At 61.5% G+C, this 16,712-nt stretch overlaps 1 protein-coding gene across 1 annotated transcript in view; it reads right to left on the bottom strand.

Annotated features, from left to right (window-relative positions):
* Positions 1 to 16,712, bottom strand: part of INTS3 (integrator complex subunit 3) — a 43,052-nt gene that overhangs the window by 1,172 nt on the left and 25,168 nt on the right. Inside the window, 16 exon segments of the mRNA XM_055792174.1 lie at positions 63 to 135; positions 331 to 431; positions 2,230 to 2,397; positions 3,408 to 3,456; positions 3,542 to 3,655; positions 5,250 to 5,325; positions 7,217 to 7,285; positions 9,094 to 9,247; positions 9,392 to 9,511; positions 9,955 to 9,999; positions 10,579 to 10,682; positions 11,705 to 11,759; positions 12,655 to 12,784; positions 14,193 to 14,312; positions 15,055 to 15,161; positions 15,753 to 15,844. Of these exon segments, the coding sequence (XP_055648149.1) occupies positions 63 to 135; positions 331 to 431; positions 2,230 to 2,397; positions 3,408 to 3,456; positions 3,542 to 3,655; positions 5,250 to 5,325; positions 7,217 to 7,285; positions 9,094 to 9,247; positions 9,392 to 9,511; positions 9,955 to 9,999; positions 10,579 to 10,682; positions 11,705 to 11,759; positions 12,655 to 12,784; positions 14,193 to 14,312; positions 15,055 to 15,161; positions 15,753 to 15,844 (1,577 nt within the window).

Raw genomic sequence — 16,712 nt, 5'->3', positions numbered from 1 at the left:
TCAGGGCACCCCCATCGTGGTCCTGAGGCCACCCGGCGCTGGACAGGGCAGGATTGACTCACTTCATCTTGTGGGCTTCGTCGCAGCTGGCCTGGACGTGCTGCAGCGCCTGCAGGATCGGAGTTTGGCTGAAAACTGTCGAGGAACCAGAAGAAACGAGGGTCAGAGACCTGACAGCGTGTGCCTCCCACCCCCCGAGGCAGTGGACACCCCCCCGCCCCCATCCAGGGCTTCTTATTCAGGCTGCTTTGCGAGGGGCTCCCAGTATGCGGGAGCATCCCGGTTCCCACGCGCGCCCGCGGGATGCGGCGGCTGCACGGTGGTACCCACAGTTCTGTTTGGTGTTGGTCAGGTTGAGGCGGAGGTTGTCCAGGTGCTCCAGGATCTGCTCCAGGGTCAGCTGGGCCAGTTTGCTGCTGGAGCTGCGCAGGCTGAGGGCAGAGGAGCAGCACCCGTTACTGAGCACCCTGCTCCTCCTGCCCACCCCCAGCCAGTCCCCCCCCAAAGACAGGCTGCACCCCGCTTGTGGGGGGACCGAGCACCACGGCCCTGCAGCAGCACCCCCAACCCCCCAAAAAAATGTGGGGTGCAGACAACCCTGCCCCAGGGTGCCCCCCCCACCCAGAGCAGGGGGGCCCAGGGATGGATCCTGCGCTGCCCCTCATTTTCTAGCTCTGGCACATGCGGGGTCTGTGTGTGCTGCTCCGGCTCAGGGATTAAGGGGATAAATCCTGCTGAGGGTGCTGGTTGCCTCCATCCCCGCCAGCTCTGGGGAGCACTAAGCACCCCGCGCCGAGCCTCGGCCGCAGGATGGTGCACGGTGCCAGCACCCGGGGTGCTGCCAACAGCCAGGGCTCAGCTGGCTGCCCGCTAATTAGCGGGGATCAGACCTGGATACGCCTCGGATCCCGGAACGGAACCACAGGGAAAACAGCCGCGTTGTTCGGCTGCGAAAGGCCGTTAACGCGGAGGAACAGACGAAGCCTCAGACTCCCCAGTCGCCACTTCGGGGACCTGGTGGGGACCCAGAGGTGGCCGAGATGCTGGCGTGCAACCGGCACCAGCGGCACCAGCACGATCCCGGTGCCGGCAAAGCTCCCGGCAAGGCTCCGTGCGAGCCGGCCGTGCCCCGGGTGCTGGGTGGGGGTCCCTGGGGACCCGCTGCGGTGGGAGCGCGGTGCTGCTCTGCTTTCCCACGACACTAGATGTCCTTCCTACTCCAGCAAAGGGCCGCAGGCACCCAGCCGGCAAGGGGACCCGCCGCAGCGGGCTGGGGGCTGCTGGAGCAGCCCACCCTCCTCTGCCCCAAACCCAGACCCCGGCCGAGGGGCTGCCGGTGGCAGGGGTCGTGCTCGCGCTGCCGGGACCCAGCACGGTGCAGGCAGCGGCACCAGGAGCCTCTCGTCCTGGCAAGCGTCGAGGGCTGACGCTGCCTCGCAGCCCGATGTTGGTCCTTGAGGCTGGAGCGAGGGCTGGGAAAGAGCCGAAAGCGCCCCTGCCCCGCGCCGAGGGACATTCTGGGGTCGGGGGAGGGGGCATCTCAGGTGCCACCGTGGCCAGGAGCCGGTGCAGCGGTGCAGGAGCAGCTGCAGCATCCCGGTGCTGCTCTCCCGTCCCCCCAGGCTGCCACAGTCAGGTCCAGCCGCCTCCTCCCGCACCCAGAGCTCTGCCCGGGGAGGGGGGCCGGGAACAAGCCCCCTGCCCCCTCCCTCCAAAGGCAGAGAGCAGGAATCTTGCCCCCGGGAGCCAGGATTTAACCTCCGCAGGCTCCGGCTTAGCCTGGCTGCATCCTTTAGTCTCACTGCACCGGGGGACCCCGACCCCATGCACCCCAGAGGCAGCAGCATCCCAGCGGGGACGAAGCCAATCCCAGCCAGCAGGCTATTTGCACCAAAAGACGCTCCGGCAACACCCAGCCGTGCCGGGGCTGGCACCGCGGTGCTGAGCAAGGGGGCTGCCCGGCCAGCGCCGCGGCAGAGGAGCACCAAGGCTGCTGACAGCGCTTCCCCGCACCGCTCGGGTCACGGGCTCGGGATAAAAGGGTCCTGGCCGGCTGGGGGGCAGCGGCACCGTCCCAGCCTCAAGGAGACGACGGCGTCACCGGCAGGATGGGCTGGCATGCCCACGCTGCGCTCACCGCACGTGGCACCGCGGCTGCCCACACACGGGGCAGCCCGTCCCTCGGCTGCCGGGCTGGGGGGTGCTGTGCCCCCCCCCCCGGCCCCTCACCTTTGGCGTTTGCGTGGTAAGCTGTTGTTCTTGATCAGCAGCGACTTGATGTGCTCGGCCAGGAGGTCGTCGTGTTTGATGCACCAGTGCCGCAGGATACTGGTGGTGAACTGGTCATCTGGGTGGCAGGGCCGGCTCAGCACCATCTTCACCATCTCCTCGCTGGGCCTGTGGCAAACGGGGAAGGGCACGTGAAGGGGACGAGTGGCCTGTACCCCGGTCAGCTGGGGTCCTCTCTTCTGCCACTGCTGCCCACTTGACCCTGATGGGGCACTTTGGACCTGGATGTGACCAGCCTGTGGAGCTGCCGTGCCGGGAGGGACCTGGCACAGCCCGGACTGGGATCGAGCTCCCCCAAACGCCGCTCGGGACCCCCACGCTCGGTGGCAGCCCCAGCGGCGCTGGCTCCTGGGCTCGGGGGATGATGGGCACCGTTCACAACCCTCTGCTTCCCTGGGGTGGCTGGCAAGGAATCCTGGGGACCAGCTGCCACCAAGCTCCCTGCCCAGCCCGTGTCACCCGTCGGTCCTGCCAGCCCCGCGCCCTCCCCGCCGTGGGACAAGTGCCACCACACGCTCGCAGCCTGCGCTCGCCCCTGCGCTCTCCGTCACCATGGGCTTTTCACCAACGCCATTTAGAGCTGGGATTAATTAGCCGGCCTCGTGCTAATTAATTCACCACAATAATGAAAACAAATCAAGGGCGGTGGGATGTGCCCAGTGCCCCCTGCGCAGGCAGGGGCAGCGCAGATCAACGCTGAGGTGGCTCCTGCTCTCCATGAAGCGGTGGCCTCCAGGATGGGCCAGGTGACAAATGGCCCCGTTGGCCCTCGGGCTGAGCGCTGGTGCTCGGCCCGTGGTGCTGCCAAAGCTGAGGCACGGCAGGGAGCCGCCGCCGCCTTCGGCAAGGGCACTCCGCCTGGGGTCCTGTCACACGTGCCCACCCCTCGCTGTCCCCAGGGGCTCTAGGGCAGGACACGCGCCCCAGGGAGCTGCAGAGCACCAGCGAGAGCCCTTTGCCCCACACTTCGCATCTCCAGTGGCCCAAGCCGGAGCGGGTGGTGTCCCCTTGTCCCTGCCATGCTGATAGTGCTCCAGAAAGCCACCAGCCGCGGTGTGCCAGGGGCCACAGAACCCTCCGCAGAGCATTGCGCTGCCCTGTGCCCCTGCAGCACTTACTTCTCTCGCCTCAGCTGCAGCAGCAGGCAGGATAACGCCTCCGGATGGTCTGCAAAGGAAAGGACACGCTCAGCACGGGAGCTCCTGGCCACCACGGCCCGGGCCGTGCCTCTCCCACACAGGGGACCGCTCACCTTTGTATTTGAGGTGCTGCAGGATGGGGATGATGGTCTCCAGAGGAATGCTGTGTGCAAGGAAGAGCTGCCAGGTGCAGTACTGCTCAAAGGTCTCCCAGTCCAGGCTTTGAACTAGAAGGAAGTAGAGGATGGTGAGGAGAGCCCCGCATGGTGCCCAGAGAATGGCAGGGACTTGCCGGAGCCACCGCAGACAGCTCTGCACGGCCCCGCTGCTCCTGCCCGCCGTCCCCCCCATCCCTCCATCCCAGAGCGGGGTGCCGTGCCTGAAGCCCCGTGGCGTGTCGGGGTTTGCACCGTGCCAGGGCAGCTGTGGGAGCAGCACAGGCGGCCCCGTGCGTGCCCAGGCCAAGCGGGGGCTTGGGGACCTGGCAGGTGGCACCGGGGTAGCGGGTGGCAGAGCTGCAAAGTCACGAAAGCAGCTGCTCGGGGCTCAGAGGAAGAGAATTAACAAGGCTCTTTAATTAATGGGCTTAGACCGCTGCTTGCAGCTTGTGTAACACCAAAGCTGGATCCAGGCAGCCATCGGATCAGGGCGATGGGGCTTCTCTCGGGAAACACTTGCCGGTCCCCGTGCACCGAGCCCTCTGCACCGGCTCTGCCCTAAACCACCCCAGCCCAGAGGGCTGCAGCCCGGGCCAGCTCCGACGGCGGAGCAGGAGCCACAGGGCACGCGTGGGTGAAACGCAGCGCTGGCTGGGGACCGAAAGGGTTTTTCTACCATGTGAGAGGCAGCGGCTTGCGGAGATGCGAGCTGAAGCCCCATGAAAAAGCCGCATGAGGAACTGGGTCACCCACTGGTGATGCTGGGGGGACTGTGGCCCTGGCAAAGGGCTGGTGGCCCTCCGAGAGGCTTGTTCTGTTAGTTCAGGGTGGTCCAAGGGACAGACCAAACAACAGCGAGGGCCTTTTTTGCTCTCGGGGTGTCACAGTCAACAGAAAACCAAAGGGAAATCCCGGCTCCAACTTTTCCGACCGCCCTTTTGCCACCACCTCCCAGCTGCCCTCACCCCGGGAAGAGGTTACTGCTGTCCCCAGAAAGGCCTGGCACCCCCCGATCAGCTGCTGCACTGCGGGGAACCGCCAACCGTGCCGCACCAGCCACGGCTTTGCGCCGTGACGAGATCGCGTCCCCAGAGACGCAGCAGCTGGGACCACGTGGAGAGGCTGCGGAGCTGGGGGACATTGGAGCTGGGTGACGTTCTGGAACCTTCCTCTTTATTTTTTTTTTTTTCCCCCCTCTCTGCCTGGGCAGGTTGCCGATGTGTGGAGCCCCATCGCACAGCCAGCCCGGCAAAGCCCATTAGAGCTCACAGCTTGGACCACACTGCTAAATCCAACAATCCGGTTTAGGGCACCGATCCTTTAAGCAGCAGCAATAATACCACGAGGAAATCCAGACCTCGGCAAAACACGGAGAGCCCAGGAGCCTCTCTCGGGCGTCGCGTGAGCAGCCGGCTTCTTGCAGGGCTCTCTCCTGCAGTGGCGCAGCCACGTGCGGCATCGCTGACCTAGCACAGCTTGACACAGGCTACAGCCCCCTTGATCGCCAAGGGCAAAGCCGTGACGACGGCTGCAGCCTTCTCCCTTTCCGGGGATTTGGGGGTCTCTCTGTAAAACGGGGGCCTGATGGGCAGGAAGGCTTGGGGATGCCCGGGAACCGCTCCCTGCTTTCACCCCCACCCTCCCCTGCAGGAGTGCTACTCACTCAGGATATTCAGCACCGAGTCCTTCCGAAACATGACGAGGTTCCCCATCATCACGTGGCACACCAGCTCCTGCAACTGGGTGGCAGAGAAAAGGGGGTGAGCGGGATGCTGGGGCTCTGCAGAAGCCCTCTCACGCAGGCGACCACTGGCAGGCCTGGCGAGCAAGCACAGAAGCTGTCGCTCTGCCGACATCAGGCATCCCTGCAAGAGCAGAGATCCAGCGGGGAGTCTCAGAAACGCCGTGGGCTGCAGGTGGCTCATAAATCAGAGCTGGGTTAAGCAGCACCAGGGACCAGCAGAGGCAAAGAAGTAAGGAGAGGTTAATGGTTTCACACACCCACCCCCAGGCTGGGGAGCAAGTGTCAGGCAGGACAGCCAGCAGCTCCCGCAGGCTGGGCCAGGGCGGGTGGGATGGGGACCCGCTCCTCGTGCTCCTGGCACCCCCAGACCCAGGCTTCTGCTGTTGGATGCACAAAGCCCACCCAGGGGCTGGCAGCGGGGAGGGCTTGGCAGCCTGCTGGGAAAGCTCCGACAACCCCAGCCCTCTCTGCTGGGGGCCCTGGGTGGTCCCTGGTCTGCAGGATGAGAGCTGACACTACCCAGACGCGTGGTGCTTCCTGCAGTGACTCACCCCCTTCATCCCCGGGAGAGGTGGATGCAGGGGGCCGGGATGCACGGGGAGCCTTCCCAGGCTGTACTGGAGCAGGGATGGGAGCTGGGGAGCACCATTCCCTGCTTTTGGCTCTCATCTGCCTTGCCCCCTGCTCCTGGGTCCAGCCTGCTCGGGGTGCTGGGGGCACACCGAGCTGCCCCACGGCTCCGCTCGCAGACCCCATGCGGGACGGGCGCGGGGGCCACCCAGCCAGAGCATCGTGGGGAAACAGATGAAGAATAACAGGAAGGAATGAAGGAATTGGCGAAGGGAGGGGAGAGGAAACGCTATGGGCCTCTGCTGGGAAAAACAAAACTTCTGCATTTGAGCAGGGGGCAGAGCCCAGGAGCAGGAGGGAGCACAGGGCTGAGCTGGGGGCGGGGGGGGGGGTCAGGGCATCGTGACTCAAACCTTTCCTGTACCCAGCTTCAGCTCCAGCCTGCCAAGCAAAACTTGCTGGCGAGGCGTTTTGGCCCCTGCGTAGCTGGGAAAAGCAGGACCGGCCGGGAATGGTGTATAAATAGGGCGAGTTAAAGGGTTATCGGCAGATCACGCTCCAGACGAGCCCAGACAGCAGAAACACGCAGTGCAGCATTCCTGCCCGTGCCCACCTCCCCCCCCCCCCCCCCCCCCCCCCGCTTTCACCCTGACTATTTTTGGGTTGCTCATGGCAACTCGGTGTGACCACGGTGAAAGGTTCCTTCCAGGAGGGTCTAACGAGGGCTTGGCCTTCCACCCCTCAGCCGGCGGCGGATCTCCCACCAGGATGGGGAGAGGTGGGCGCCCGCCGGCCGCAGGGGACGCGCTGCCTGCGCCTACACACGTGCCCCTCATGCCACCGCTCGTGGCTTTGCATCTCCCCAGCCGCACTAAGCACCTCCCTGCCAATGGGATTATTGATAATAATTATTATTATTATCGACTGCCCACCGCAGCACTGGCCGTGGCAGTGCTTTTTTCCAGCGCCTGCGAAGCCGGACCCGTCTCCCTCGGGACGCCGCTCGGCGGGCAGGGAGATCCCTGGAAAGCAGCAGCGCGGGTTCAGCCTTCTCAAGGGAACCCAGAGGGAACTTAAGGGATCCCTTCTCAAGCAGCAGCTCATGGGAAAGAGATGCCTGGAGGTTTGGGGGCTCCTCGCAAAGCCCCGTGCCTCAACCCAAGCACGGGGGCAAGGACAGGACTAAACATTCCGCCCTGCATCCCCTGCGGATGAGCCAATTCAGGTTTAAACCCCCCGGGAGCGGAGGAGATGGAGAGCTGCCACCTCGGGGATGTGCTGCCTCCTCCCACCTCTGCCACCGGTCCCCTCCTTACCTGGAATGAGTCTATGACAGCTACAATCATGTTGAGCAGCTCGCCGCTTCGCAGGGTCTCGTCTGGGAACTGGAAGAGCACAAAAGCAAGGCAGGGCTCAGGAAAAGGCATGAGGGAGAGGCCGGTCGAAAGCTCCCATCGCCGCAGCCGAGGCAAACCCCCTCCTCGGCTCACGGACACGCACACGTTCCTCCTTGTGAGGGGCAGCATCGCCCTGCCTGGACCAGGACCAGGACCAGCACCGCTTCCTAAAGGCGGTGGGGAAGTGGCTGCGGGAAGAGGGGAAAAGGAGCCAAGGAAGCGCAGGAGGGTTGATGGGCTGGTTTCTGTGCGCAGCCTGCAGCGGGCAGGATCAGGCCAAGGGCTGCAAGGCAGCTCGCTGCTCCGGCATCAGCACATGCGTGAGATGCAGCCGGCACCAAGCACCCGGACCCGGCAGAGCCGCACCAGGAGCCCGGCTGCTTCCCTGGTGGGTGGCAGAGGTCAGCCAGACCCCAGCAGTTCACGTTCCCCCTTTTTCCCCGTCCTTGCTAGCTTCGCTCGCTGCTCCAGGGCCTCGTGTGTTACACAGCGCTACGAGGAAATAATAATAATAATAAAAAAGTAACACACGGGGCAAAAGGCCAGGAAAACTGGCGGCAGCGAGCTACAGCTGCACTGTTGGGCTCTGGCTGTCCCGATGGGCAGCTCTCAGGACATTCACTTTAACATTCTGCCTGACGGGAGCTGGTCACTGTGCCCACGGGGGCAGCAACAGCCTGACGCCACTTTGGGGAGCAAGGTTGAACCCCCAGGACCAGGGAGGGGATCCGGCTGCTGCTCTGCACCAGGATCCTGCCCGGAGCAGGCACCACGCTGCGGCAAGGTGCGGTGCCTGCTCTTGTGCAGGTTTTTCTCCCCTCTCCAGGCTGTTGCCGTGCCCCTTTCTCCACCGAAGCCCCTGGGAAGCACTCCTGAGGAACGGGGCTGGACGGCCTCAACACCCAGCAGATGTTCCCACTGAACCAGCCAGAAAGGAGGGAGGAGTGGGGCCAGCTCATTCCTCCCAGGGAATGAGAAAGTACAGGCAGAACTGTGACCCCTACGTCTATGCGGAGCGCACGATGTTACCCTGCCCCTCTCCAAGCCCCAGCACCGCTCCCTGAAGCCGGGCGATCGCTGGAAGCAGCCTCCACCCTGCAATGTCAGAGAGGAGGCTGCAGCCCGCGTTGGGCAGCGAGCATCCCGGGAACAGCAGGCAGCCCGTGTGAACCGGAGCGAGCCGTGACCCATCCCTTGCAGAAGCCCGGCTCCCCGTCCCAACCGCGCTCTCTGCTCAGTCCCGCTGGCTCCACCTCAGCACCGCGCGCTGAAAGCATGAAAACCTCGTGCAAAACCCCGGGGTTCGGGGCAGGCAGCAGAGCTCGTTCCCAGCACTGCTTCCCCCCCCGGCCCCGCTTCGACACGTCTGCTCGGAGCCTTCGCCTGCTGCTCGCCAGAAGAAAAGCAGCCAAGAGCAAAAACCCCTTTAAGCAGGGAGCACGCAGTGTGGTGCTGGGAGCCGGGCACGCGCGTGAGCCCAGTGTGGGGCAGCCAGGTTAGCACCTCGCCACCCGCGTCAGGCTTCAACGGGGCCGTGAGCAGGCAGGACGGCAGCTGAACGTCGATGGCGACGGCGGCACGCTGACCCCCGTCGAGTCAGGCTGGGGGTTGATGGAGACTGCGTTGGGCTCAGCCTGACAGATCTCTTTTTTCCAGGCTCTACGTTTTCTCTGCTGCAGCGTACCAGCCCCGAAGCTCAGCAGCAAGGCAGCCCAGCCCCCAGCCAGCCCGCAGGAGGGCGAGGGGATGCCCCGTGCGTCTGAACCGCGGTCCCTGGCGCCTGGCAGGGGCCTTACCTCCGTGTAAATGGAGGGGGTGAGGTAGCAGAGCAGCCGTACATCGTCCTCCTGGCAGGCCTTCATGTCCATCATCAGACAAGTGTGCAGGTCCCCCAGCTGCGTGGCCTGGGCAAAGGACTCGTACAGGTTCATCTTCCCCGCTGCGGCTTTGCTAGAAGGAGACGTGCCCAGGTGAGCCGGCAGCCGGCCAGCCCCGTGCCGCAGCGGGATGGTGGTACGACGCCGAGCTGTCTTTCGGAGGCAGCGCGAGCCAAGTCGGAGCTCGGACGCTTCTCCGCAATCCCCGCTGGCCTACCTGGCTTTTAAATAGTACAAGAGGTGGTAGCCAATCTTGGGTTGCTTCTGATAGAGCTCTGACAGGAGATCCAGCAGCAGCGAGAAGCCGCTGTTATCCTCCTGCATCTGGCAGAGGTTCCTTGGGGAGGAGAGGACAGGGAGACAGCGATGTTACCCGGGATGCCGCACACCAGCTCCTCCGCTAACGACGAGCACCAGCAGCTTGCAGGGAAACCCAGCTCGTGGTGCTGGGTGGTGGCACCCTCTGGGCTGGCCACAGTGGCCACCTCTCCCACCCCAGCCGCAGAGGACGGCAGGGCGTGCAGCAGCCGAGGGGTCAGGAGCCAGCAAACTTCAGTTACCCAGGGATCCCAGGCTTCCACAAATGAGCCGTGATTTTCCTGTATTTTAAGTCTTTCTACTAAACAAAACACAAAACCACCAGCTCCTCTGATTCTGGGATCAGCCCTAGGGCAAGCAGGGGTGTGCAGAATTAGACCCACAGGGTTCACACCCACGGGTGGTCGGGAAGCAGACAAGCAAGCCCTAATTAAATTCTTAAACATTTCAGAACAGACATACCTAAATATTAGGTAGAGGGGCTTCCCCACCGACTCCTCCAGAGACCTGCGGGACAAACGCGACAGTCAGAGCTCTGTGAGCACCCACCCTCTGCGTCTCCCCAACAACGACTGGGAAAAATCCCTGGACCTCGCTCGCTGCGGTCCTGGGGCCACCAAGGGTTAGTTCTAGCTAACGAGGAGGCAGGAACGGTCCCACTAACAAAGCCCAGCAGCTCTGACTCCGTGCCCAATATAAAATCCCAGAAAAAGAGCGTAGGGTGCTGGTTTGTGTGAGCACAGCAGGGACCAGAGTATTTCGGATGTCGCGTGCCCCAGTCAGCCAGCCAGAAGCCACCAGAGCATCACCTAAACCGAGTGCGGACACAAGCACCAGCCGGTTTTGCCTGCGCTTGTGGGGAGGGGGAGGATGGTCTCTTTTGAGCCCCTGGATGTGACAACTGTTGAGCAGCTCCACGCTGACCGCTTGTGAACCCTGGATTGCTTCGCAAGGGAAGCTGCTGGCTTCAGCACAGCCTTCCGAAAACGGCGACTATTTTACTGGGAAAAGCCCAAGTCCCAGTGTGAAAGGATGAGACACACAAAAAAAAGAAAAAAAGAAAATTAAAAAAAAAAAGATCCTTACTCCTCCGTGATTTCTTCAGGCAAAACCTCACCACGGAAATGAGCCTTAAATAGCTCCTGGAGGCAGGATGCGAGCACCGAGAGCTGCTCCGAGTCAAAGTCCTCCTGGTAGAGAGAAAGGAAGGAATGAGAGGAGCAAGCGCAAGCTCGAGCCCTGCCTGCCCAGCACAGGTACAGCCGAAGGGGTCCCAGCAGAGTCACTGCTGCAGGGGACAGACCCCCAGCTGCTCGGGAGCCGTTTTGCTGCTGTATTGCAGCACCAGGGGCTGCCCATCAGCAAGACAAGCCTCTAACTGGTGCCCAGCTCTGAAGAGCACTCCACAATCACACTGTGGGACACTTATCCTCTAATGGCTAGTCATTTACCGAGCTCAGCTCTCCCTCTGCAATCAGGGACCGAGGTAACGAGGACCTAGACCCCGAAAAGCCCCTTCCTCCTGTTCCTACAGAGGCGAGAAGCTGCACTCATACTCCACAAGGCCACTTGACTCTCGAGGGGGCTGATTAGAGGCAGGGGATGCAACCCCGCTCCGAACGCTCAGCTCCTGGAAAACACCCGCAGCTCTTTCGCTGGGCAGGGTTTGCTGCAGCCTCTCCTGAGCACAAAGCTCAGGGCCGAAAGCAACGGAGTAGACCCAAGTATCAGCTGCATTTTCTAAACCCAATTTTAGAGAGAGAAACTGCTCAAGATGTTTCTCAAAAAAATACTATCACTTCCAAAGTCTGTGAACATGGGCAGGGGGGAAATAATATTTTGCTAGTGAGAATTTGGTTTTACTAGACAACAAAAATAATCCAAGATGTCCTCTAGAAGTTCCTGGCAGATCCCAGGCGCACGCAGAACCCCCCGAAGCAGCCGCGTGGGGTCAAAGATGTGAGCATGCCTCACCCCACGTCCCGTCTGACAGCGTTTGTGGGGGGACGTTCAGGCGCAGGGTGTGAGGAAACAGAGCAGGGACGGAGCGACCTTCCCCTGCTAGAGCCCAGCCGCAAGCAGCAGCTCGGGGCTGTTTAACAGCCGCCGATATTCCTGCGTCGTGCCATTTTCGGGGGGCGGCCCACCGCACCCCAGCTGCTCTGGTTTTACAGGCAGGCAGCAGCGCTGCTCCCCGGGTCTGTGCCGTTACCTCCAGGACTTGATCCACGATTTCCTGCATGACCTCACACTGAGCTTCCGTATCGCTGGAGCACAAAAACAAGAGGAAATCCAAGTTACATAGGAAGATACCGAGAGCAGGGACAAGGGGGCTTTGTGCTGAGCTGGCTCGGCTCGGGAGCCCCCCCCAGGACCTGAGGGCAGAGGAGGTTCTGCTTTGTGCTGGTGCCAGGCTCAGGGGAAGGCACGGCTCAGCAGCTCACGCTGCAGGCACCCAGCCCTGGAAGAACACGCTGCGCAATGCTACAGCACCTACTTACAAAAGTGCCCGAGGTTGTCTGCAGCAAGACAAATTAAATGACTAAAAGCATTAGATTAAATGAACTTGAAGCCATAAAGACATAAATTACGTTCAATCAGTCTACTATGCCAAGGTCTGCAAAGCAAGAGCTTTTTCTTAACCTTCTTTAGAGGGATTTCATTCCAAGGTCACTGAAAATCAGGAGTGGAGGTGGAGAAGTCCAGAGAACATGCAGACGCAGGTACATCTCTCCCTGCGGGGAACGTGCCCCATGCAGAGATGTACTGAAACTGCCAGGCAGCAACGGCCCCAAAAGCCCACTCGGGCTCCCCTCATCGATCCACCAGCGGAGAAAGATGAAACTTGAAGCTTTTGCCTTCCTGTCCCTGATCCAGGGAAATGCTGTAGCCCCCAGCAAACTGCTGGTGTGTCCTGGTCTGAGCCTGCTCTGAGGACAACTTACAGGGCTCTTAACCCAACACCTTTCAAAACCACCGGGACTGGACATTTCCCACAGGAATGGTGCAGGAGGACCTCTCTGTGTTAAAGGCGGACAAGCCAGGAGACTGCATGAGCCTTGCTCTGGAGCAAGCAGCATTGTACAACAGCACTGAAAGGTCTCCTGTGTCGCTGCCCTGAAGAGATCAACATGAAATCAAACATGATCAAACGATACCAACCTTCCCTTCTGCAGCTGCAGGACTTTATCCTTCAGTGACTCATCCAGCTGGTCCAGGAACGGTGTGATATCCACAGGCTCCTCCACAATGGTTTCTTTGATCGGATGAAACCTGAACTCCCTCTTCTTCCCTGCAACAAAGGAAGCAACAGTGGAATAATCTATTTTCCCAACAGCTACATCTAAGAAGCACCGGAGGCAACCTCTGTCCTAGCAGCGGGAGTTGTGTGGGGCTGCGGGGACAGTCACCAGCCCAGGACAAGCGCCGTGCCCCCAGCCTCAGATCTTGCCTTCACCCTTTGGAGATGTGTCCAGGTCACAGCGAGTAGGAAGGTGGGATGGGATCCAAATGCAGGGGGTGTCTGGGACGGTGGCTCCCGTTCAGTGCAACCTCCAACCCTGACGCCTCGCCTGTCCTTCAACATGCTCCACAAACATCGCTAGCCCGCAGGTCTCTCTCCACTCCCGGCACAAACACTCATGCTCAGGACTCTGGGACTGAGATACCCCAAGTGCTTTTCCACACCTTCGTCCTCCAGGCTCATTCCAGGCCACAAAAATGAACCGCAGCAGAGTCCAGTAGCGCCACGGTCAAGGCAGAAGCCCTCACAAAGCAGCTGCCACGAAGGGACGGGGCAAGGTGGCCGATCCCCTTTGCAAAAATCCTCTCTTGCACAAGGCTTTCGAGCCTGTGTCCCTCTTGGGGGGCTCCAAGCACCTGGCAGAACTCAGTGGGACTCCTGAAGACAGTGCTACAGCACAGTGTCACATCCCCTGCTCCATCCTGGGCCTGCGCCCCCTCCCCTGCCGCAGGGATAACCCTCCAGCACAGCAGGCAGCCCACCAGTCCCACCAGCACGGCCAGGAACAGCCCAAGATGCCTCTGGCTCCAGAGAGTGAGCAGAGGCAATTCTGGCCTCATGTAGGCTTCTCAGCCCCATGGCTTCGAGAAGGAGCGAGTGTAATGAAAACCGTGTGGCTGAGCAATTAGAAGCCCAAGCCTCATTAGCAGCTGCCCGAGAACAGAGACACCCTGTTCCCAAACCAACCAGCCGGCACGGTATCTGCCACAGGGATGCCCAAGCATGTAGCGCAGCGGGGCTGGGGGCTAATCAGACACCTGGAGAGGACACACAGGTGGAGAAAGCGCCACGTTCGAAGGCTCTGAGCTCTGGGGAAGGAGGTGAAGCCCAGCAGCCTTTCCCTTTGAGCACACATCTCTATCAGGTCTACCGAGCCTGCCCATCAGGGCCGGGGAAGCAGCCGAGCATCGCCCTCACCACCCCGTCCCACAGAGGGAAACCTGGATCTTGGGAAGGGGGTCCTGCCTGGAGCACCACAATTACTGCTGCTGGTGGGAGAGGGGCTTTGAGGGAACCATGCTTGCAGAAGTCTGCCTGGGGAGTCCTCCATCACGAAGGGAAGGTGCCCGTGAGCCAGCAGGGAAACGCTCTCCGGCACAGAGGCCAACGGCAGCGTGTCACGCTGCGGTGAGGCAGGAGCGCTGGAGAGCACCAGCCGGCTGGCTGCACTCCTCACCTTTGCTGTTCAAGTCGTCTTCATCGTCACTGAACGCGGCCTCGGCGTTGTCATAGCAACTGTCATCCTTTTCTGACATATGATTGTCCATCTCCATGGAAACAGGTTCCTCAATCTTGACTGCAGGAGTGTAGGGAAGAGGTGAGGTTGGGCTGGCTGGGCTGGCAGCCCGGGGCAGGGTGCATCCTGCCCATGGGCGGCAAAGAAATAAGTGTGTTTTGCAAACGGACGGATCCGGCCAAGCGCCGGACCCTGGGCAGCTGGGGAAGGGCGCTCCCGGTGACTTGAGCCATCCCCAGCCAGCGCCGAGCACGGCGGGAGCGGGTTGTTCTCCAGCTCAGCTGCCCAGCACCCTTCAGTGCTGAGCCCCAGCCCCTGAGCAGAGCAGCCCCCCCCAATCGCCAGCTCAGCGAGGCCAGGAGGCTCAGGGCAGCAGGCCTGGGGGCTGGGGGGTCCCCCCTCACCCGGCGCAGCCCCTCCAGCAGGAAAACCGGACAGGCTTACGCATACAGCCCCCCAGCAGGTCTGGCAAAGCGGCAGCGCTCTCCTGTTAAATAGGGCTTAGAAATGCTTGCTCTTTGTTTAACCTAATTATGTTAATCAATTAGCCTACAGAGAAGAAAGGCTAAGTAGCCCCCATGGAGCAGAGAGAGGAAGGGGTAGCGTGCATCTTTAGCGTGCAGCAGGGCCGAGGTGAAGGGAGACCACAACCATCCATCACAAGGAGCAGCCGGAGCCCCCCTCTCCCCGAGTCGCGGTGGGAGCCCCCGAAGGCTGCAGGGCAGCCGGGGAAAGGGCCAGCACCACCGCCGGGAAGGCAGCACCCACCACGGGCTCCCTCCGCACGCACCCTGCTCCCTACCTTCGATGGGGGGTGAGGGCGAACTGCAGAACTCCGGGAATTTCTCCCTCAACATGGCACGGAGCTCTTTGTCCAGCTTGGGGTTGTCGAAGAGAGGGGCCAGATGTCTGTGTCGGGGGGGGTAGGAAGGGAAAGGGATGAGAAAGAGCCGGGCTGCAGCGCTCTGCTGCGTAACTTCACCCCAGCAGATGTGCAAGGGGATCCCCCCCTTACGTCAGGGCTCTGGTTTGTTAAGGACCACAAGCTACGAGGTCCCACGTTCCGTCCTGCAGCTCAGCTGAGGCCCCCTCCCTTCGCCACCAGTGTCCCCTTGTGCCACCAGAAGGTGCACGGGGAGGGGAGAAGTGGCTTTAGCTCCTGGGAGGGGGAACCTGGCTGGTGCTGGAGCTGTCTGCAGGCTGGAGCACCAGGAGCAAGGCTGCTCCATTCAGCCTGGGGACCCAAAAGGGCTGGGGACATTCCTATTCCTCTGAAGCTACAGCTTTCTTCACCCACCCATTCCCTTGCCTCGAGGAACAGCCCTCAGGACAAGCGTCAGCACCACAAAGACCCAACTATGGCTTCGTCCATGGTTCATACACAATACAAACGCCCTCCGCGGCTCTTACAAAGCCTGGAGATCATTTTTGACTGGTGAGACCCAGGAAAATGGGTGCACAGCAGCTGTATAAATGTAGTAAAATTCAGGGCTGTCTTACGCCAGGACTCGCTTTTCCACAATGTGGGTGAGGGAGTTGAACACGCCTTGCCGGACGTGAGCCTCCAGCGGCGGGTAGAAGTTGGGAATGATCTGAAAAGAGGAGAACGACCGTGTTAGTGCCATGAACCCTCCTGCCTGCCACCGGGTCCGGGCCAGCTGGCGGGACACAGGACTAGCTAAGGCCATCGGCCAGCTTCTTGGGTCACCCTTGACTCATCCCAGCCGCTCTTGACCGAGGGGCAGGAGAGCTCTCCCAGTGCAGCATCCCGTGGAGGGTGGACAGAAGGGGGACCAGCCCATGCTCCTGGCTTTTCCATCTCAAATATCTCCCAGGGATGAGAAAAACACAGAGATGCTGCCTCGTGAGCCGTGGGAAGCCCTGGGGCTTGCCAGGGCCACGCTCCAAGCAGCAGCGGCGGCTGCAGGAGTGGGGGGAATACAAGAAGGGCAGCCTAAACGACACTCAGCTCTGTCCACACGCAGTCCTTTGCTTCTGGAGGGAGCGAGAGGACTCCTCCCTGAAATGTGGGTCATTCCAGGAACCTTCCACCTAGTTCCTCCGCCAGCAGCTGCTTTTGGACACGGGCAGCCTGGGGACAGGAGCACGCAGAGTGTGCTGGACGTGAAGGAGGAACATGATGCAACTCGCAGCTCTTCCAGAGCTCGTGCCACGGAAAGACCCCGCTTCCAAGAAACACCATCTGCCCTCCCGGGGACCAAATTACTGGAACCAGCAGCTCTTGGCACTGCTTCCCGCAGGACCCAGGGGCAGGACCAGCCCTGCTCCCTGCCCAAGGACAGCCAGCCTTTGAAAGGCAGATGGTGGGTCTGACTCGTCCCCTGCTGCAGTGAGATGCTGTTTGCCCTCGGGGGATGACACTGGGCCAAGCATTTCATTAGGTACTAAAGGGAACAGTTCAGAAGCCTTTTTCCTACTAATGCTCATCATTCTGGAAGG

This window comes from Falco peregrinus, chromosome 19, assembly GCF_023634155.1.
Source record: "Falco peregrinus isolate bFalPer1 chromosome 19, bFalPer1.pri, whole genome shotgun sequence".
Taxonomy (NCBI): Eukaryota; Metazoa; Chordata; class Aves; order Falconiformes; family Falconidae; genus Falco; species Falco peregrinus.
This window is presented reverse-complemented; position numbering and strand designations above follow the sequence as displayed.